The sequence below is a fragment of the Typopeltis vanoorti genome, chromosome 17, assembly GCF_054136105.1.
Source record: "Typopeltis vanoorti isolate ZY-2024b chromosome 17, IOZ_Tvanoo_1.0, whole genome shotgun sequence".
Classification (NCBI taxonomy): domain Eukaryota; kingdom Metazoa; phylum Arthropoda; class Arachnida; order Uropygi; family Thelyphonidae; genus Typopeltis; species Typopeltis vanoorti.
This window is the reverse complement of record NC_143565.1, coordinates 8,345,365-8,369,413: the sequence shown is the minus strand read 5'-3', so window position 1 is coordinate 8,369,413 and position 24,049 is coordinate 8,345,365. Positions and strand designations below refer to the sequence as shown.

At 36.7% G+C, this 24,049-nt stretch overlaps 1 protein-coding gene across 1 annotated transcript in view; it reads left to right on the top strand.

The window, feature by feature from the left end:
- The first annotated feature begins 418 nt into the window (after positions 1-418).
- Positions 419-24,049, top strand: part of LOC150097119 (rho GDP-dissociation inhibitor 2-like) — a 90,486-nt gene continuing 66,855 nt past the window's right edge. Inside the window, exons 1-2 of the mRNA XM_090407328.1 lie at positions 419-515; positions 14,437-14,622. Coding sequence (XP_090263454.1) covers positions 14,439-14,622 — 184 coding nt within the window. The 5' untranslated portion in view covers positions 419-515; positions 14,437-14,438. The remainder of the gene's footprint in view (positions 516-14,436; positions 14,623-24,049) is intronic.

Below are 24,049 nucleotides of genomic sequence, written 5' to 3'. Positions count from 1 at the left end.
TCAAGCTAGTACTTGTACAGCGACCGACAAGAAAGAAAGAAAGTGATTTCGCATGTTGGCAACCAATTCGTACATCCTTCATATCTTTCTCCCCTTCAGCATGAATCGACTATTCTTGGCAAAATGCCAAGGAGAGGTCTATAAACGGTGGGCGAACAACATCACTGTTTCTTTCATTCATTCGTTTTCCTACTACCACTACTAATTCAATCGCATGCTGCTTCTCATATCGAAAGTGCGATTTAATTTAGCGTTTTTTTTTTTTTTTTTTTTTAGATTTAGAGATTTATATAATGAGATTTTAATTAACTACTTTACTTCTGGGTATTAAAATATATCAATATGATGAACTGTAATGCTATTTCGTTATTATTTAGCTACTAGTATTAATAATTTCTACTTATCAAATAAACGAAACCGGAAGTGATTTTTGTAGAAAGGAAGTAAACTCCACGCCTGCTTCTTTCCGTAATTGCCTTCCAAGTTCGTAATATTTATAAAGATATAATAAGAAGGTGAGCGGTTTTCTTGGTGTTCATTCATAGTTTGGGAAGTTTTTTTTAATTTAATTAGGTGTCAAAGACACCATTTGAGACCATTACTTTTATAAGTTTTGTTTGCTACGAATAAAAAAAGCAAAAATTGCAATGTGGTTTACGATGTGTTAGAAATTAAAAATGGTGGAAATTTGAGCATCATGCATAAATTGATGTTTTAAAAAATTGTAAAAATCTTTGATATGAATATGATTATTTTTACTTCTAAGCTAATATTCAATATGTTCAGCTGTATAAAAACTTTTTTTTTTTCCCGAAAAAAGCAAAAGGAAACAATCTAGCTCGTTAGATACGAAAATGTTTAGTAGTAATATACAAAATGTTACTGCATGCTAAACTTCTCACCAGCTAATTTGTCTCGATGTTTGTTGCTATTCACTTATCGAGAAAGCTGTTGTTTTTATCATATTTAAGGAGGGTTCACAGATAACAAGACTCTTTCAAGGTTTTTTCTTACGTAGGAGCTACTAAGATGGGTCATTGTGCGATCTGTAAGAGTAAAAAGGATACAATTTTCGTACAGTATATAACTTATTTAGTTTTCAGTCTGCACAGGGAAAGAAAGAAATTTATTATCAAAAATTTGTACTCGTCGCGGAAAGCCCTTCCGCGATGGGTCTTGGTGTAATGTAATATTAATTTTTTGCTGTGTCAAACACAGCTGCTCTCAACTCCTGGTTTTGCAAAACTTGTACTACCAGAGACCCTATTTTATAATTTTAACAAAATTTGCGCCAGAGAATTTAGATATGCTTTCATTATGAACGGGTTACAAAAACATAGTCTGTTTGATTAACTGAAATTTATTATTTATTATTATTATTATTTTTTTTTGATACAGTAGCTGGAATTGATATAATTATTTCATCATAGATTACTGGAAAAAAGTAACTTCTAAAATGTCTACAGTCATAAAGACAAAAAAAAAGTTCATTTTTTTATGAGCTGTCCAGATGACTTTAAAATACCCAGAATAAATTCATACAAAAATACAATGGTATTAATATTATTTACACAATCATTGTCTACATGCCCAGAATACCAGATAATTCCAACCACTCCCTAAATCATGGATCTCTTCCTCACTAGTGATCCATCTAAGAACACTGTGAATGTTGCCTGCCTTCTAGATAGCTCAGACAGTGCAGGTCTCTTTCCCAGTGGGGTAATACCCACAAAATAACTCGCAACCACACGTTGTATGGCATTGCCAGAAAGCCAAGTGGAACAATCCTTGCAACTTCTGTGTTTCATTTCCTTGATCCAATCACTGTTTCCATACACCTGAGCCAAACCTGTGTGTAGAGAGAATCACTGAAATAATTCTCATTGGCATGGAAACATTCCTTGCTCCATACTATTCTCATCCCCTATCTAAGCCTTGGTTCTCCAATAGGTTTCCCAAGGCTGTACAAAAAAAGTCAGGCATACTGCAACTGACTTGCTATCTTGCTATGGACTTGCTATTGATATCTCTGAGGCTTTTGATTTATTTTGGCACAAAGGTCTCTTAAGAAAACTCCCATCATTTGATCTGTCTCCTGACTTCTGCATTTAGTTAGCCAGCTTTCTGGCTGGATGCTCACTCCAAGTGATGGTGGATGACTCCTTACTTATTTTGTATCCAAACACAAGTGGTACAGTAGTCTTCATCTTCTCCTTATGATGACTCCTTATCTTCTTATACAACTAATGCTGGGGTACAACAAGGCTCTCTTGCCCATCCTCTTCCTTCTATACATAAATTATCTACTCCAGCTGACTGCCAGTCCAGTATGCAGTTTTGTTGATGACAACACAGTACACTCCTCCTTTTCGTTTGAAAAAACTGCAAAGCACAAATCACCACAACCTCCAGAACTCGAATATCTAGTACCATAAATTCTGATCTTCAAAACATTTATCAATGAATTTGGATAAAATGATCAATTTCAAAACTCAGCTGTGCATTATTTGCCACAAAAAAGAACCCTGTTCTTCCAGTCTTACCCTTGACAATACTGGAATCTGCATTCAAGATAAGATTTACCTTCTCAGAATGAGTCTAACCCCAAATCTCTCTGGGCACAAACATATCACATATTGCCTCCTCTGCATCCAAAAATTTAGGCTTTGTCTTTTGCTTGAGGCATTACTTTAGCTCGAAATAGCTCTTAACTCTATACAAATCACTAATCACTGCTCTCATATCTGGGATGGTGTCCCTTAAGAGCTCCATGAACATACTGGATTCTATACAGAAAAGAGCAATTAGATTGATGAAACCTCTCTCTCATTAATACACTCCACTCATTTTTGCACAGGTGTTCTGTCTTTGCAGCATGCATCTTCTATAAATACTTCTATGGCCACTGTTCACCAGAATTGGCATCAATAATTCCCTCACCATCTTACAAATCTGTGTAAGCATGTACAGAAGCTAACTACAATCTCACAGCTGAACTCCAAAACCACAGAAAGAATTTCTTTGTTTCTTCATTTATTCCTTCCATTGCTACCCTCTGGAGCAGTCTTCCACCACATTCATTTCCCAAGGAATACAATCCACTGCTTTTCATATCAAATGGGAAAAAGCTTCTTATTGTCATCCACAGTACTAGTGTACTATAGGTTAACCAACTCTCATGGATGTGTTTCCATTAAAAAAAAAATGTTGTTGTATTCCTTTCATGATATTGGGCCTTGTGGCCTGCTTCATTGTCTTTAAAGATCTTTATCCCCCCCCCCCATTTTGTTTGCTGACATTATTCACATGTTGGGTTCATTTGTTTCTGTTATTATCTATTTGTAAAGTCTAGTTTTTTGTAAAAATTTGGTGTTTCTTTTCTTATCTAGTTCAGCATATCTCACTCTTTTCAAAAATTTCATTTCTATTGTTGTTCTTTGTTAGTCTATTTTTTTTTCTTTTTTTTTCCCCCTATTATTAATATTGTGTGTTGTCATGATCTCACACAAAATGTGAATGAAGTGTTATAAAGATCTTTAATGAAAGGTTATTTTTCACTTGCTTAGACTATAATATATTTAGTTTAATCCTTTTTCCAAGTGTGAGCAAACAAACTTTGCGCCTGAATGGCTCCCACTGAAGAGACCTCAATAAAGGTCGAAACTAGTCTGGGTAGTGGCCCTTCCCTTAATGCATAACATTATACATATCCGCAAGGAGATGTGTTTTGCATTATGGGAGATACTGAGTTAAGAGTGATGTTATTTTACTCCACCTTTGCAACGAGTTGCCCGGTGTTGTACCACCTTACCCCAGTCCTGAAGATACTTTCAGGCGCAAACTTTGTTTGCTCACACTTGGATAAAGGATTAAACTAAATTTATTATAGTCTAACCAAGTGAAAAATAACCTTTCAACATCTTTCTCTAAATCCAGAGTAATTTAATAAAAAGGTGGCACACCGTTTGGCAACTCCTATAGGTAGAGATGACCTTGCTAATGCTTCTGCCTGGTATCGCCACTTGGGCCTGGCTCCCGCTGAAGAGACCTCAATAAAGGTCGAAACTAGTGGCCCTTCCCTTAATGCATAACATTATACATATCCGCAAGGAGATGTGTTTTGCATTATGGGAGATACTGAGTTAGGATTGATGTTAGCTTGCTCCACCTTTGCAATGAGTTGCCCAGTGTTGTACCACCTTACCCCAGTCCTGAAGATACTTTCAGGCGCAAACTTTGTTTGCTCACACTTGGATAAAGGATTAAACTAAATTTATTAAAGATATTTAATAAATATATTTAAGGTAGTAGTAATAATAATAATGCTTATTATTATTACTACTACCTTAAAACCCCCATGTTGTTATACTCATCTAGGAGGTCCTTTTGTCATACACACAGTTCAGCATATTGTTCCTTCTCATTATTTGCCACAAAAAAGAACCCTGTTCTTCCAGTCTTACCCTTGACAATACTGGAATCTACATTCAAGATGATGGTGTCTGTAGAAAATTTGATGAATTTTCTGCAGACACCACTTTCTCAGACAAGGCATTCCAAACTATTCACAACTCTGCATGCAAAAAACCTGCTTCTCCCCCCCTCTCCCCATACAGCTTCCAGGGATATAATAAATTTAGTTTAATCCTTTATCCAAGTGCGAGCAAACAAAGTTTGCACCTGAAAGTATCTTCAGGACTGGGGGGATAAAGTGGTGCAACACCAGGGCGACTCCTTGCAAAGGTGGAGCAAACTACCATCAATCTTATCTCAGTATCTCCCATAATGTAAAACACATCTCCTTGCGGATATGTCTAATGTTATGCATTAAGGGAAGGGCCACTACCCAGACTAGTTTCGACCTTTATTGAGGTCTCTTCAGTGGGAGCCAGGCCCAAGTGGAGATACCAGCCAGAAGCATTAGCACGGTCATCTCTACCTATAGGAGTTGCCAAATGGTGTGCCACCTTTTTAATAAGTTACTCTAGATTTAGAGAAAGATGTTGAAAGTTTATTTTTCACTAGGTTAGAATATAATAAATTTAGTTTAATCCTTTATCCAAGTGTGAGCAAACAAAGTTTGTGCCTGAAAGTATCTTCAGGACTGGGGTAAAGTGGTGCAACACCAGGGTGACTCCTTGTAGGAGTCGCCCTGGTGTGGCACCACTTTACCCCATAGGAGTGATGGTAGCTTGCTCCACCTTTGCAAGGAGTCACCCTGGTGTTGCACCACTTTACCGCAGTCCTGAAGATACTTTCAGGTGCTAACTTGGTTTGCTCACACTTGGATAAAGGATTAAACTAAATTTATTATATTCTAACCAAGTGAAAAATAAGCTTTCAACATCTTTCTCTAAATCCAGAGTAACTTATTAAAAAGGTGGCACACCATTTGGCAACTCCTATAGGTAGAGATGACCTTGCTAATGCTTCTGGGTGGTAGCTCCACTTGGGCCTGGCTCCCATTGAAGAGACCTCAATAAAGGTCGAAACTATTCTGGGTAGTGGCCCTTCCCTTAATGCATAACATTAGACATATCTGCAAGGCGATGTGTTTTGTATTATGGGAGATACTCAGATAGGAGTGATGGTAGCTTGCTCCACCTTTGTAAGGAGTCGCCCTGGTGTTGCACCACTTTACCCCAGTCCTGATGGTACTTTCAGGCGCAAACTTTGTTTGCTCACACTTGGATATAGGATTAAACTAAATTTATTTTATTCTAACCAAGTGAAAAATAAACTTTCATCAGCTTCCAGGGATGATCTCTGGTTCTCTCCTGATCCCCTACTGTTTTCTATAAAACGTCTTCAACATTGATCCTATAACAATCTCTTACTAACTTGTACATCTCTATCATATCATCCCTCTTCCTCCTATTCACTAGACTCTGTAAATTGCATCTTTTCAACCTTTCCTCATAGTTGACATTCCAGAAATCAGATACTACCTTAGTCAATAGCCTCTGGATCCTCTCCAACATCTCCTCTTCCTTCTGAAAACCAGGTGACCAAATCTGTGCACAGATGTGTGACCTAATCAAACCCTTATATAATGGAACAAGAATCTCCTTGCAAGTCAGTGTCCTCTGCATCATTCCCAGAATGCATTGTGTTGTCCTCACAGTTTTGGCAATGTGTCCTCTAAACTTCAGATCCGTATCCACTATCACCCCAAGATCCCTTATTTCCTCCACCTCCAATAATATATCCCCGCCAAGCATAAATTCTACATCCCATCTTTGTTTCCCAAATTTTAAAACCTTACATTTTGCAACATTGAACTGGCATACCCACTCCCATGCCTATTCACTTAATCTATTCAAGTCTTGTAAGGCCACAACTTCTGCTCTACTCCTCATAGTCCATCCCAACTTTGAATCATCTACAAACAACTGAATATTTCCATCCAAATCTTCCTGAGTATCATTAACATACTTTAACAGCAATGACCTAAAACAGACCTCTAAGGCATGCCACTAGTGACTTTCCTTCAGATATTGCTTCCACATAAACAACTTGCTGATGCCTATTATATAGCCAATCTCCAATCCAGTGCACTAGTCTAATATTCAGCCCCATCTGCTCTAGTTTGACAAGCGTGTGCAGTTGATAGTCGAAAGTGAACTTTTATACTATCAACTTATTATGCAGTAATCTATCAAAGCCTTTGAAGAATCTAAGTACAGTAAAACTCCGAAGTTACGTGGTAGGTGGGACCATCAAAAAACGTGTAAGTCGAATTCACGTAACTCGGGGTATAATTTTGCATAATATATGAATGTTTAATATATATAATTAAACAATTATATTATGCATATAAAAAATATGCATAATATAATTGTATGTTTGTATATATAATTTATATATACAAACATACAATTGGGACCAAAGGTTTACAAAAACACCTATATTTTTTAAGAAATATAATCATAATTGTAGTTCACAAGATATATTTCAGTGATTACACCACATTTTTTTATTATTCAGTTATATAAAACACTGAAATAATAGGTCCTGAGAAGTTTCGTAAATTGTAGGATTTACATCTTCAGGGGGTAAATAGTATAACTTAAAGTTTAAACAAGAGAATTAATAAATACAAATCATAACCGTCTGGCTATTCATAAAACTCAAATAACAGAATGCAGATATATAACGTTATTGACATTGAACAATACTGGACGATGTCACGTGTTCTTGTTCATACGGTCCGAGCTCAGATTGAGGTAGATTTTTTATTAGAGCTGACCACACTTGATGGAGAATTAAACCTTAATTTTTATTGCATTGGGTTGGGTTTTTTTAGCATATTAGCAGCTTCTTTAAATTTTCTTATATAACTGTTGTTTTCTATGTATGACATCGTCGTTTTTTGCCAGAGTAGATCGTGTCCAGTGGAAGTGGTATGGAAAGCAAGACCCGTTTTTAAACATTGTATAAACAATACTTTTTTCGCCTATAAAGATAGAATCTGGGAACAAAAAGAAGGACTGGTCATGGGTTCATCATTATCACCGGTATTAGCATAATAAATTTAGTTTAATCCTTTATCCAAGTGTGAGTAAACAAAGTTTGCGCCTGAAAGTATCTTCAGGACTGGGGTAAGGTGGTACAACACCAGGGCAACTCGTTGCAAAGGTGGAGCAAGCTACCAACACTCCTGTCTCAATATCTCCTATAATGCAAAACACATCTCCTTGCGGATATGTCTAATGTTATGCATTAAGGGAAGGGCCACTACCCAGACTAGTTTTGACCTTTATTGAGGTCTCTTCAGTTAGACATTAGACATATCCACAAGGAGATGTGTTTTGCATTATAGGAGATACTGAGACAGGAGTGTTGGTAGCTTGCTCCACCCTTTGCAATGAGTTTCCCTGGTGTTGTACCACCTTACCCCAGTCCTGAAGATACTTTCAGGCACAAACTTTGTTTGCTCACACTTGGATAAAGGATTAAACTAAATTTATTATACTCTAACCAAATGAAAAATAAACTTTCAACACCGGTATTAGCAAACCTATTTATGGAAATATTTGAAACAATGCTCTTAAGAATTACCATAAAAAAACCAAAAATATCGCTTAGCTATGTGGACAATATTTTCATCATATTCAGTGGAACAACAGATGAACTTATCAATTTCAAAGATTATATCAACAATTTTTACAACACCATAAAATTCACTTTAGAACAAGAAAAAAATAAAAAAAACTTCCTTTTCTGGATATTTTATTAGAAGTTAATGAAGAAAGTAAACTCTCCTTCTCAGTATATAGGAAGCCGATAAACACTGGAAGATTTCTAAATGCAACCTCACACCACCATCCTTCACAAAATATAAGCTTAATTAAAACTCTTCGAGACAGAGCATACAATATCTCCAGCACACAAGAAAGATGTAATGAAGAACTAAAATACTTAACACAAATCCTCCAACAGAATGGATATGAAACAAAAACCGTCAAGAGAATCCTTAAAATGCCTCCAGCTAACAACACAATAAAATAGGATTACAAAAATGCAATCTCGCTTCCTCATATCAAAAATGTTACAGATAAGCTAGCCAAATTAATGAACAAATACAACATAAAAGTAGCCTTCCTTCCTATGAAAAAAATCTCAAGATTCCTACATCCACCCAAACCACCTCATCATCCTCTTAAAAAACCAGGAGTCTACAAAGTCCATTGCTCTTGCGGGATTTGCTACATAGGATAGACAGGAAGATCTGGAGAAATACACATGGCTGAACACCAAAAAGACTTACAATACAAAAGAGAACAAAAAACGAGTCTTGACACGATGTACTCTGACAAAAAACGATATACATAGAAAACAACAGTTATATAAGAAAATTTAAAGAAGCTGCTAATATGCTAAAAAACCCAACCCAATGCATTAAAAATCAAGGTTTAATTCTCCATCAAGTGTAGTCAGCTCTAATAAAAAATCTACCTCAATCTGAGCTCGGACTGTATGAACGAGAACAAGAACACGTGGCATCGTCCAATGTCAATAACGTTATATATCTGCATTCTGTTATTTGAATTTTATGAATAGCCAGACGGTTATGATTTGTATTTATTAATTCTCTTGTTTAAACTTTAAGTTATACTATTTACCCCCTGAAGATGTAAATCCTACGATTTATGAAACTTGTTGGGAACTATTATTTCAGTGTTTTATATAACTGAATAATAAAAAAATGTGGTGTAATCACCGAAATATATCTTTGGAACCAATTAGCCACAGAAGTCTACGCCTGCAATAATTGTCGTTTTTCATACATAAAAAAAGAAAGTTATTTCGATGTTGATGGTTTCATAAAATCTAATAGATTCGTCTGACAGCATAATGTCGTTTTCTTGTCATGCAAAATTTTTTCATAGCAAGCTAATGATTTTTTTATTCCTTGCCTTGTGACTACAGTTCGTTCTTCATTAGAATCTATGTCCTCCAAAATCTGTAAACCTTTCTTTTATGATTGTTCTTACTGTGGATTCCTGTAGATCGAACTTATAAGATCGAACTGCTAGCTCGCAAATTTTCATTCTGCCTTCAAAATCCTTAATAATGTCGAGTTTTGTTTCCAAAGTCAATGTTTTTCTTTTCTTGCTAGCTGTAGAAGAATTGGACTTGCTTCTTTTGGATGACATTATTATTTTTTATGTGATAAAATTTTTATCAAGAACATAACATTAAACAATCGCAAGGTTTTGTAGACTATAAAAATCTTGTATGAATGGAGACTGCGCGAAACACATCAGTGCTTGTTCACAGCATGTGTGACATTGGTGAATGCGGCTGGCGTCGGAAAGATACAACTAGTGGTGAGGCGTGAAGTGGGACGGGAATATGTACATACAAGAAACCGCGTAACTCCGGATTCACACAAGTCGGGATATGACTGTATGCTACTGTGTATCCATCTCCTTTGTTGTCATAAGTAAGTAGATTACTAAAACATGACCTCCCTTTAGCAAATCCATGCTGTCCATCAAAGATAACCATTTTTGTCAACCCAATTTTGGATCCTGGTTCTTACCAGCCTCTCCAACACTTTAACCACAACAACTGACACACAGATGGGCCTATAATTTAATGCTTGAGTTAATGCTGTCACATCCCTTATGAAATGGCACAATCTTGTCTTTCTTCCACTCCTTTGGAAATTGATCCAGTTCAAGACTCATATTAAATAAATATGTCACAGCAGATGCCAATCCCTGGCACATTCCTTCAAAATACGTGGTCATATATTATCAAATCCCACAGACTTATTAACATCAAGTTTGCTCACTTACAGTCAGTCTCTCCTCCTCATCATCAGCTGCTTTCAACCCAAAAACTTGAGTTTTTGGGTTTCTGTGGGTTGCAAAATTTTTCTAGTCGTGATTGTGTATTTCACAATCTAGTCATGATTGTGATAAAGTGTGGTGATGGAGTATAGGATAATAGTTGTATAATTGTCAGTGCCCTTGACCATTTTGTTTAATTTGAGCCGCAGGACTCAAATTAAACAAAATTTTTCCCCTCTTTCCCAAGGGGGTGGAAAGAGGGGAAAATAGTTCCACTGCACAAAGGTGGTTCCAAGGCTGCTGTTGAAAATTACCGGCCAATCAGCATAACAGGAATCATTATCAAGGTCTTAGAGAAAATAGTCAAGAGGAAAATACAAGATTGGATAGAAGAAAATGGGATACTGTATCGGGGACAGCATGGTTTTGTGAAGGGTAGTAACTTGCTCACGTATTATAACACAGTGACGGCTGAGCTGGATAAGGGTAATGGGTTTACAGTGATTCTACTGGACCTTGCTAAGGCCTTTGACAGGATACCACATGGAATTCTAATCAGTAAATTGCAGCATATGGGAATGGACATAGGGTTGGTGAGATGGATAGGAGGGTGGTTGACGGAGAGATATCAGAGAGTGGTTTACTCAGGAGTAGAGTCCACAAGACGGCCTGTGACTAGTGGTGTACCACAAGGATCTGTTCTTGGACCACTGCTGTTTAATTTGTTCATAAATGATATAGGAAAGGATCTGAGAGGAACAGTTCATTTGTTTGCAGATGATGCGAAGTTGGGTAGGGCAATAGTGAATGCAGATGACGTCAAAATTTTGCAGGATGATTTGGATAGATTGGAGGTCTGGGCTAAGGAGAATGGATGTCAATTTAATGTGGCAAAATGTAAGGTTATGCATTTTGGGGTGAAAAGATTGGCGGCAGTTTACTGCATTGTTGGAACCGTGCTCCAGGAAATTGATGAGGCACGAGATTTAGGAGTGTTGGTGGATAAGGAATTGAAATTTAGGGGACACATTGCAAAAGTGGCCAAATCAGCTCATCAAATCACTTGGTTGCTGAAGAATACATTGACAAACAGGTTATTGTTCCTCTGTATCGAGCCTTGATAAGACCCCATCTTGACTACTGTGCTCAGATTTGGTCACCTAGGTTTCTTCTTGATGGGGAGGAGGTGGAGAGGATCCAGAGGCGAGTGACCAAGATGATAGCAGGTCTGTGCAATGAACCGTATGAGAACAGGTTGAGGATTTGTGGGTTGCAAAAATTGGTTGATAGGCGGAGGAGGGGAGATATGATTGAGACATTCAAATTACTGAAGGGTTTCTATAAAATTAATTCAGAAGATATCTTTGAGAACAGGGCTGGTTGTGGGAGGACTAGGGGACATCCATGGAAACTGGGCAAAAGTGTGGTTAGTAAAGGTGTTAGAGCTGGGTTCTTTACTTTTAGAGTAGTGAATGAGTGGAATGCGCTCCCTGAGTCTGTGGTGGATGCTGTGACACTGAATGAGTTTAAGGCGAGGTATGATAGATACTGTAAGAATGTCGAATAGTTGTGATGAATATGATTTGGGGCCTCCCTCGATGAGTCTAATGACTCCCTGGAGTTGCCCGTAATAATAGTAATAGTAATAATTTTTAGAAGAATAAGGATGGTAGAAAAAGAGGGAGGAGTTCTTTAAAAGATGAAAATGTATTTGAAAAGGATTCCCATTAATAGTTTTGAATCAATTAAGATCATTATTAAGATTAATAAGACAGGTTAACTGTTATGATTAAAGTAGCTTCCAAAATGTCTGTCTTGCATATGTGTGTGTGTGTGTGTGTATATATATATATATATATATATATATACACAGTGGTACCTTGGATTGCAAGTAACTTAGTCTGCGAGTGTTTTGCAAGACGAGCAAAAATTTTTAATGAATTTTAACTTGATAAATGAGCGAGGTCTTGCAATACGAGTATTACTTATACACTTTGTCTGCCGAGCGTCACGTGATCACAAGTCGCTCGGGATTGTGGGTAATCGTCTTGCATGCTCGGTCTCAATCAGCATACCTTATTTGTATAGTCAACATTCGTGCTAACATTGTGACATGCATGTGCATAAAGCATTTTTTTATTTTGTGTCCAAATGTAGTGACTGTTCTTTATTAACTGTACTACAACAATGGCCCCAATGAAGAAAAGGGTTGAAAAGGAAGGCGGTATGAAGAAGGAGATGATTACGGTGGAAATTAAGAAGGAAATCATCGGGAAGCACGAACAAGGTATGCAAGTGGCCTCCATCGCAAGATTTTATAAGAAGTCTATGTCAATGATTTGCACAGTATTAAAGAAGAACTAAGGGGGTTAGTTCTTAGTTCTTCTTAGAACTAAGAACTAACCCCCTTAGTTCTTCTTTACTTCTTTACTTTACAAGGTCAGCGTACAAGGCCTTGTACGCTGACCTTGTAAGTAAACTGCCAAGGTATGTCTACAGAAAACGAAGAAGGCTTCAAGGCGAGCAGGAGATGGTTTGATAACTTTAAGAGGAGAAGTGGCATCCATAGTGTTGTGAGGCACGAAGAAGCTGCAAGTTCGGATGCAAAGGCAGCTGAGGCGTTCGTTGCCGAGTTCCAGAAGCTCATGGTTTCTGAGTGTTACCTGCCGCAGCAAGTTTTTAATTGCGAGATGGGGCTTTTTTTTTTTTTTGGAAAAAGATGCCAAAGAGGACTTACATCACAGCAGAAGAGAATGCAATGCTCGATCACAAGCCCATGAAAGACCGTCTCACCCTCTTGCCGTGTGCTAATGCAAGTGGTGATTTCAAAGTAAAGCCCCTGCTCGTGTATCATCCTGAGAATCCACAAGCCTTCAAGAAATGCAAGGTGCAGAAGAGCCAGTTAAACATTATGTGGAGGTCCAACAGCAAGGCTTTGGTCATTCGTATCTTGTTTGTTGAGTGGATTAACGAGGTCTTCGGTCCTGCAGTGAAGAAATACCTTTTAGAAAAAAAATTGCCTCTCAAAGTCTTGCTGGTTATGGATAATGCTCCTGCTCATCCTCCAGGCCTTGAGGACGACTTACTGGAAGAATTTGAGTTCATTAAGGTCAATTTCCTTCCTCCCAACACTACTCCATTACTCCAGCCCATGGATCAGCAGGTCATTTCGAACTTTAAAAAGCTTTAGCTTTACACCAAGGCACTATTTCAGCGATGCTTTGAGGTGACCGAAGGAATTAACCTTACCCTTCGAGAGTTTTGGAAAAATCATTTCCACATCGTAAATTGCGTCAAGATCATCGATAAAGCTTGGGATGGGGTCACCAAGAGAACCCTTAATTCTGCTTGGAGAAAACTGTGGTCTGATTGCATCGAGGGGTTTGCTCATGAACAGGAGCTGCCAGTTGTCGATGAAATTGTGTCCTTGGGGAAGACCATTGGACTAGAGGTGAATGAGGACAACATTCAAGAACTGGTGGAGGAACATGGCCAGGAGTTTACCACCGACTAACTGATGGATCCGCATCGCAAGCAACAGCAAAAGGTTATGGAGGAGATCTCGTCTGAGGAGGAGGAGAAAAAGACGGAGACACCCCTCTCTTCAAATGAGATTAGGGAGGTATGTAAAATGTGGGAAACAGTGCAAAATTTTGTAAAAAAGCATCACCCGAGTAAGGCTGTGGCAGTGCAAGTGATGAATCTGTTTAACAACAATGCAATGTCATATTTCCGTGAAATCCTCAAAAGGAGGTAAAAGCAAGTGTCATTGGATAGGTTCCATGTTAAAGTCGCACAAAAAGAAAAAGAGTCAACAGATAGCAGTGATTCCGTTAGTGACAATGAAAGTCGTCCTTCCAATACAGTTACTGTAATATGTAATTGTAATGTAATTAATAAATTCGATTACTTTATGTGTATTACATTTAAATAATAAAAATATAAAAAGGTATACAAAGGTATATGTATTTTGTATTAATAATTTTTATATGAATATTTTTGAGTTTTGGAACGAATCATCTATATAGAATATAAAGTTATACAAACTTATATGGCTAAAAATAATATAGATTTAAAAAAAAAATGTATGTTAAAGCTTTAAATTTTATTATATTGAACTTTTATATTAAAGACATGTCTGGTGATCAAGAACCCCAGAGGCAACCTGGTGAAGATGAACGGGAGGATGATACTCGTTATAGACCACCGCCAGAAAGAAGTTTAAAAGAGATAGTTGCTGCAGATGAAGGAGATGAAAGTCTGACAAAATATAAGGAAGCATTACTTGGGCAAGCAACAAAAGAATCCATTATTGTAGGTAAGGCTTTTTGTTTTTTTTTTTTGCAAAACAGTTTCCATTAAACAACTTATTTATATTTAAAGTAAAAAATAAATTTAACATTTGCTACATAAGCATTACTGTATTGGTCTGCATGTTGGAGATATTTTTAGTAGAAAAACCAATAAAAGCCTAATAAGTTATATTTATTTAACTGACTAATTTCATCTGTTTTCATTGATATCCTCGGAGTGTGCAAAAAACTTTGTATACACCATATGCATATCATGCAAAATGGAGGATGTATATAAATATAAATAAAATAATGTGCTGCTGATAAATAATGACCTAGGAACTTGACCTAGCAGTTATAATCTGAGTATTATATTTGAGTTGGATATATTTAATTAATGTGTATTGAGTCATCGAATTAGGAATGCTATTATTAAATTAAATTCGAGAATTCTGGGAGGGGGGGGACCTGTGAAGCCATGATTCACATTATCATATGTTACAAAACTCTTTAATTACCAATTCTTCTGCCTCTCCCTGAATGAAGCCCATGACATCTTGAGTGAAATATATAGAAGTAATAACTTCTGTTTAGTTTTCTCTTATGTGTATGATGCTGTTAATTAAAACATTATAATATAACTCTAATGTATGTTGCAAATTTTATACAGTAACTTATCATTTTCTGTTTTGTAACAATTAATGGAACAACATGCCTTTGAACAATCACATTCCTAATACTGCCATTCTTGAAGAAACAGCAAAGACCCATAATAGAAACAATTCAAAAAAAGTCAACTGAGATGGTTGGAATGCCAACTTAAACATCCACCTTCACCTGTGTTCAGTGCTCTTGCTCTCTACAGGCCAACTAATCAACACAGAGGAAGACCAAGAAAACAGATTTGGCAATACATAAGCAAGCTTGTTTTTCAAGATGAGGCTTGGAACCATCTGACATTTACCATTTGGTACAAAACAGAGCACCTTGGCTCCTTCATCCAGTAGACTTTATCTCCTTGATAACTGGTAATTAGTTTACAGAATTAATAACACATATAAAGTATATTAATTAAAGATAACTTTAATAAATAACTTCTGTATTTCGGCAACGTCACGTTGTCATCTTCAGGAACATAAAGATATGGTACGTGCACGCAGGCACTAACAAAAGCAAATGAGGAAGAAAGCAAGAAACTAATATTGTTCCTAAAGTCCTAATGGTGCCCTCTGGTGGGCTAATTTGGTTGACTTGGCAGTTGGACTGAAGTTCTCAAAATGTAAGTCTCCCAAATTTGAGGTAGTTTCATGCACCCAAATTTGTTGAGGTTAGGAACGTTTTTTAGAGCTGCTGAAGATTCCTTGAATAATCTCTCGTATTTAAACTTGCTGCAGTGTATTATTTTTGTTTTCTTCCGATGAATTCTATGGTGGGTATCTAAGGCATGGTCTGCCAGCCCAGAGCGGCTGTACTGGTGAAACCGGATGTAGTCTTTGTGTTCTGAAAATCCTGATATTTGTTGTTCTGCCTGTTTGGCCAAAGTAGGACAATTTGCAGCTGCAAGGGACCTGGTATACACCAGGTAGGTCTAGGGGAAGTGGTTGGTCTTTGGTAGAGCGGATAAGGGATGCCAACTTTTTATATGGTCTGTAACAGGAAGTAAGGTCATATTTTCTGAGGATATTGGTTATTTTCTCAGAGGTGCCCTGGATGTAGGGGATGGTGATAGATTTGGTGTAATCTTTATTGTGGAGGGGAGTTGTGGTTTACTGGTTTGAGTATTTTTTGGATTTTTTGGGGGTTATAGCCATTGGCTAAGTAAGTGTTGTGGATGTGGTTTAGTTCAGTAGTTAGGGCCTTGTCATCTGAGCAGATTAATTTTGCTCTAAAAAACGTTCCTAACCTCAACAAATTTGGGTGCATGAAACTACCCCAAATTTGGGAGACTTACATTTTGAGAACTTCAGCCCGACTGCCAAGTCAACCAAATTAGCCCACCAGAGGGCACCATTAGGACTTTAGGAACAATATTAGTTTCTTGCTTTCTTCCTCATTTGCTTTTGTTAGTGCCTGCGTGCACATACCATATCTTTATGTTCCTGAAGATGGCAACGTGACGTTGCCGAAATATAGAAGTTATTTATTAAAGTTATCTTTAATTAATATACTTTATATGTGTTGTTAATTCCGTAAACTAATTACCAGTTATGTATGACCAATGTATAAGCCTTGCTACTAGAATTTATCTCCTTGAGTTTTTGTTCTATGAATTTTTCAGTATTTCCCTATTCGTACATGAATAAACGATGATGTGAACCATTACATTTATTGGCTTTGAAAGAAGAATTATTTACTAAAACAAAACTATGTGGCCTGATATCGTTACTATATTATAGATAATTTTACATTAGAAATTTCATCATCATCAAATTCCTGATATGTATCCTCAAGGGATATACAGGATACCTTGACAATACTATACTATACTACACTACACATGAAAACTTAACATTATGACTAACTTCCAATTGACAATTTTTCCCCAAATTATTAGTTATCTATCAGAACCTCAGTATTGTCAGACCTAGATATTGATCTTCCTCTGGTTTGTTTTCTGGCATCAAACATCTGTTTTTGCTAATCTTCCCTTTTCCATTCTGATTATATCACTTGCGATTAGCTCAGCTCCAAATTCTTGAATGCTAACAGTATCAAGTTCCATGTGTTAAGGCTGAAGTGCTGGGAAAAACTTATGATAAAACTAAAGGAAGAGCTATAAGGCTTCATTTTGGCAATATAAAATTATATAGGCAAAGGGGGTACTAGATCCAGCATTATTTCAAAGCTGAATATTTGTAGAAACTATTCAAGTTTCATAAGTTGGCCTGAGAGCTTATGAGAATACAATCCTCGGCATCCCCAAGTTGCCTTAGCTTGCACCACTTAAAAGACATGGGTGCTGACCAAGCGTCCACATATTTGCCTTTTATTAGTGTATTTGATAAAGGTTTCACTAGCCTGACAGCCGATTTGAACTGGTGTTCTCTTCAGAGACCAGACAGATACCTTAATAGAGCAAAAACTCTTGTTCAGTACTAAGGAAATTGAAATGTCATAGAAATGTATTTTTTGAAGTGAACTCTCGTTCGGTGTGTAAAAAAATAATTACCAAAGTTTAGAGCCATAAGGCTTCATTTCAGTGATGTAAAATTACATAGGCAAAGTGGATACTTTATGCAAATTATGGAAACAACCACCGTGTTAGAGTAAAACTTTAGTTTAATATAAACCAAAATACCCTGGATATTTCGACCTTCACATTAAGGTCATCATCTGGAGCACACACACACACACACACATATATATATATACATATATATATATATATACAAAGAAACAAGCTCCACTACAATCTACATGGCATGCTAAAGTTACTGACCTCTGGTGAAAAAAAAAAAATTACTACATCAAAGCTAGAGTCCTATTATTATCCATTAGATTACAAAATTAAGCTGGAGAACAACATGTTTACAAAAAGGAAAACTTAATAAATAATGAATAAAAAATTATTGCTTATATAAGTATGCATATAAATTACAGTCAACTGGTATGGATAGTGGCCAATAAAAGCTGAAAAATTGCTTCAAGTCCTGAAGTCAGAGTATGCTGGAAACTAAGTAGACTGAATGTGTGCCATCCAAATTCTTGGGATTTTTATGCCAGCATTATTGTTAAGATTGGGGTGGTTAATCAAAATTTCACAGGCTTCTTTAAATTTTCGTTCATACCAGGTTTTTGTGTGATATAACGAGCAAGTACTTTTCTAATCAATTTGATGTAGAGTGTTAAGAGCATGATATGAGAGGCCTGCTTCACCAACATTGTTAAATTTAATGTGTTGTTTGTGCTCTTTTTTTTTATGGATAGGGAATTGTATGTCCAGTTTCCCCAATATAAGGTAAGTTACAGGTGCAATAGATGCAATAAACTCCAGGATATGCCAGTGGGGGAAGAGGGTCCTTAGAGGAGTTGAATATGTTTTTTTTTTAATTTTAAAGGTGGTTTAAAAGTGGCATTAAGATTGTAATGGTATGGGATTATGGGGTGCTTAAGGGTCAAAGCTGTATAACTGAGAGGAGACCTCCACATAGCCCTTAAAGGAATGCGGAGAACCGACCAGGGCTTCTGACCTAATGTCCAATCCTCACCTTCTCGTGGTGCACCCTGTTGGGTATCTACTTGGATACTGAACGGACGAGGATGGGCTGGCAATTTGGGATTTAGCCGACCAAATTGTATTCTTATTGGTTAAACCAAAATATAGAATGATGGTACAACATGACAAAATTTCATGCCGGCTGGGGCGTCGCCCGGTTAAACAAGGCCCCCGTTGTTTTCGCCAGGGAACCAGGGCAAACAGCGAAAAGTCAGCTACTGGAACAAATCTGAAAACAAACCCCAACTCAACATCACCAGAGTTAAAGATCGGTACTATCAACATAAGAAGCCTGAATGACAAAGAAATGGAGCTAGCTGAGGAATTAGATAAGTACCAGATCGAGGTGACTGAAACAAAAAAGACAAAAACTGGTGAGATCTTTCTGAACAATAAATATAAAATGTTATATTCAAGCAATGACAATCAAGTAAAAGAAGGAGTAGCCATAGTATTCAACACAAAATACGAGGCTAATCTTCTTGAATGGCAGTCAGTCTCAAGTAGAGTAATGTGGGCAAATATGAGAATGGGTAACTGGACAATGAGGCATATTTGTGCCCATGGTCCCACAGAAGGTTCTATTAAGGTAGAAGTGGAGGAATTTTTTGAGGCTTTAGAAAAAGCAACTGACACAATGAAAAATGAAAAGTTGGTCCTTGTAGGGGATCTAAATAGCAGAGTAGGAAATGATTGTGAGACATACAAAAATATTTTGGGAAAATTTGGAGAAAAGAGCAAAGCTAATAATAATGGCAAATATCTGTTGGATTTCTGCTCAGGACATGGACTGGTTATTACTAACACCATGTTCCAACATAAAAATGTGCACAAATTCACATGGAGAGAAGAGGCAAGGAATAAGAAAAGTCTCATTGACTATGTTATTGTTGATAGTGATGTTTTCTCCCTGGTGCAGGACACCAGAGTGTACAGAGGATTTGAAATTGGAAGTGATCACTATTTAGTCTTGAGCAGGATAAAATTGAATTTCATATTGAAAAGAATAACATGTAAGAAAGTTTTAAAGCGAATAAAAGTTGAGCAGCTATCAGATGTGAACTGTAGACTAAAATACAGAAAGATTATTGAAAAGAAAATGAAAGAGTTTGAGAACAGGAATCAAACCTTGGAGATTCAGTGGCAAACTCTGAAGAAAACATTGATTGATTCTGCCAGAGAGGCATGTGGTGAGGTTGTTTGTAAGGATAAAAAAATCAGAACTCCCTGGTGGACACAGGAGGTTAAAGAAGCAGTGAAGGAAAAGAAGAAAGCATACCAAAAGTTTCTGTCAAATAAGTCAGCTTGTGCTCTTAGAGAATATAGAGACAAATGCAAGAATGCTAAACAGTGTGTAAAACTAGCTAAACAAAAGTCATGGGAGGACTTTGGCAAGAATATAGAAAATAAATATCAAGAAGGTGGCAAAATATTTTGGAGGTTGTTGAAGAAGCTTAAGAATGGAGGAAAGAGTGCTATAAAAGGAATTAGAGATGATAAAGGTGACATGAAAACGGCAGAAAAAGATATCCTTGAAGTATGGAGTAATTACTTTGAAAAACTGCTAAATGAAACAAGCAGTGATGACAGCACAGTGGTAAAAAACACTGACAAGGCATGCTGTCAGGAATACATATCCATACTTGAAGTAGAAAAAGCCATTAAAGGCTTGAAATGTGGAAAGGCAGCAGGAGTAGATGATATTCGACCAGAAATGCTGAAGTATGGTGGTATAAGAGTCTTACAGTGGCTGCACTGCATAGTTCAGAAAACCTGGACAGAGGGACGAATTCCCGATGATTGGAGTAGAGCTCTCATAGTACCCATATATAAAAAGGGAAATAAAACTGCATGTGACAATTACAGAGGTATTTCCCTACTGAGTGTTCCTGGCAAGATCTATGGAAGTATACTTGAGAAACGGTTGAGAAGAATTGTGGAAGAAAAGCTTGGTGAAGAACAAGCTGGATTCAGGCCAAATAGAGGCTGTCAGGATCAGATCTTCACTTTAAGACAAATAGTCGAGAAAGCATGGGAATATAACAAAGATCTGTATTTAAGTTTTGTCGATCTGGAAAAGGCATATGACAAGGTGCCAAGAGAGAAGCTATTCAATACGCTGCAGTTATATGGTGTCAATGGGACATTATATCAAGCAATACTTAGTCTTTATTTGAGTTGTAAGTCAGCAGTTAGAATTGAAGGAAGTACAGGAAGATGGTTTAATGTTAAATCTGGTGTGAGACAAGGATGTACATTATCCCCTCTGTTATTCATTATCTATATGGATCACATTATGAAGGAAAGTGGTATTAAACATGATATCAAAATTGGAGATGTTAATGTCAGCTCTTTGCTTTATGCGGATGATGTTATACTTCTAAATAAATCCGCTACAAGTCTGCAAGTTTCTCTGACTAAATTGAATAGCTGTTGTAATAGATATGGTATGAAGATCATACCATAAAAAGACAAAGACAATGAAAATAGGCAGAATCATTGAAAATGTCAACTGTGTTGTGAATGGAGAACCTGTGGAACAAGTAAAACATTTCAGCTACTTAGGCACGATTTTTACTGAAGATGGTAAATTAAATATAGAAATAGACAACAGAATCAGCAAAGCTGGTATGGTGGGAAGTCAATTGAATAAATTCATATGGAATAAGAGAGAAATTAGTCGGAACACTAAATTAGCTGTATACAAGACAGTGTTCAAACCAGTTTTAACTTATGGATCTGAGAGCTGGGTCAGAAGTAAAACACTTGACCAAAGACTAGAGACTTCAGATATGAGAGTCCTGAGAAAGATTATAGGCGTGAACAGATGGCATCAATGGCAGTATCATATTAAAAACGAGGATATTAGGAAAGAACTTGACATTGTCAGCATCCAGGAATGCGTTAGCAGAGCTAATCTCAGGTGGTATGGTCACTTAAACAGAATGGGCGAGGAAAAATTAGCAAAACAAGTGTTCTCTGCCAGGTTGGCAGGAAAACGACCGAGAGGAAGACCAAGATATAGGTGGATTGATACGGTACAAAGTGCTTTAGACGATAGAAATATAAGATCTGATAATATTGGAGTGTTGACAAGTAACAGACTGATTTGGAGGAAAATTGTAGATAGGAAATTAATAATGATGTAATTTTTTTCATGTAGTACTATCATATCCTGTACACCCCTTGAGGGTACATGGCAGGAATTTGATGATGATGATGATGATGATGATGGTATGGGATTATTAATTTTCTCTGATAATCCTTTAATGTATGGGATAGCAATGGTTTTACTGTAATCTGTATTATTTTTTGAAGAAGTTTTATGAAGAATTTTATTAATAGTATTTTTGCTATAGCCATTATTTATAAATGTATTGCTAATAATTTTTAATTCGTGTTTAAGAGCTTCTTCATTAGAGCAAATTGTTATAGCTCTGTTTTGAGGGTGTTGGTGACTCCAAATTTTTTGCGAAGGGTGATAATGAGTTAACATGTATATATTGGCCGGTATGTGTAGACTTGTGGTAAACAGTGAATGATAGACAGCCTGAGGGAAGACGTGTGACTAGTGTATCCAGGAAAGGAAGTGAGTTCTGGTTTTCAGTTTCAATAGTAAATTGTATGCACTCATGTTGTTTGTTCAGGTGGATAAGGAAAGTGTTTAAAGTTAGTTTGGTGACCATGTGGCCAGATAACGAAAACATCATCAACATATCTAAGCCAAACTTTAGGTTTTATAGTAAAGGAATGAAGAGCACATTGCTCAAAAGCTTCCCTATAAAAGTTAGCAATTGGTGTGTGTGTGGGGGGGGGGGACAAAGGTAAGCCCACGTCCATACCTTCTTTTTGTATGTAAAATTTATTTTGCCACACGAAGTAACTGGAACATAGTACGTGGACAAATAGGCCATAATGCTGGGGGGAAATTTGTTTTGTAGGAGAGGAATTGTGGCATTGATTGGGACATTTGTGAAAAGGGCAGAAATGTCAAAACTGAATAATAAATCATCTTTGCATTTTGTTTATAAAGTCTTGTGTGTTCTTTATATAGGAGGGGGAATGACCTACCGACTCCTTGAGTGTTGATGCTAATTTCTTTGCTAGATGATAATTAGGGCTGTCTATTCCCTCAACTATTGGCCGAAGCGGAACATTATGTTTATGTACCTTGGAAACACCATATATCCGAGAACGGGCGTAATGGGGTATAAGTTTTTTAACAGCGTCTGACGGCCAAGAAGCATGAACTTAAGTAATTTCACAGTTTTTTTTCTTTATCCTGTTTGTCGGATTATAGTTCACAAGCTGATAGATGCTGTTATCGGAGACTAGTTGGTTCATCTGATGGATCTAAGTTGATCTGTCAAGGACGACCGTTGCATTACCTTTGTCCAATTTTGTTATAATTATATCTTGATTAGCTTTTAATGACTTGATTGCTGCTAGTTCTGTTTTTGTAAGATTGCTACATGTGGTTTTCTTTTTATTCAAAACATTTCTTGTTTCTAAACAAATTTTATCAGCTATATTATTTGGAAGAAATTTAATGCCTCTTTCTGTGTGGCATATAAATGTATATATATATATATATATATACATGAAGGAAAAGAAAAGTGGATACTTGATCCAACATTTCAATTTCCTTTAGTATATAAATATTTTAATATATAAGTATATATTTTAGTGTATAAGTATATTTAGTATGTATATAAATATACATATATGTAATTGTTAATGATACTGATAACCTAGTGAGTTTTGACATTGCCTCATTCTTCAGTAATATTCCTTTAAATGATACTTTATTGCTTTTAAAAAAGTTTTCTTCTTTGATATTATTGACTTCCTTTCCTCTGCCATCCATTCAAGTTATTCCTCTCGGAAGCACAAAATTTATAAACAGTTAGGGCACCTCTATGGGGGTCTCCTCTCTCACCCATCTTGCCATTTTTTTATGGAAGATTTTGAAAAACAAGCTCTTGACTCAGCATTCAACTCCTCTGAAGCCTTCTATTTGGTTATGATATGGTTATGTAGATGATGGCTTTTCTATTTGGTCTCATGGCCCACACATTAGACACTTTTCTATATCACCTCAATCACCCTAGAATCCAATTTACAATGGAAAAGCAAAATAATAATAGTCTGGCCTTTCCAGACACCTTGGTCACCCCCCTACCTAATGATAACCCATCCTTTTCAGTATATAGGAACCCCAACTAACACAGGCAGAT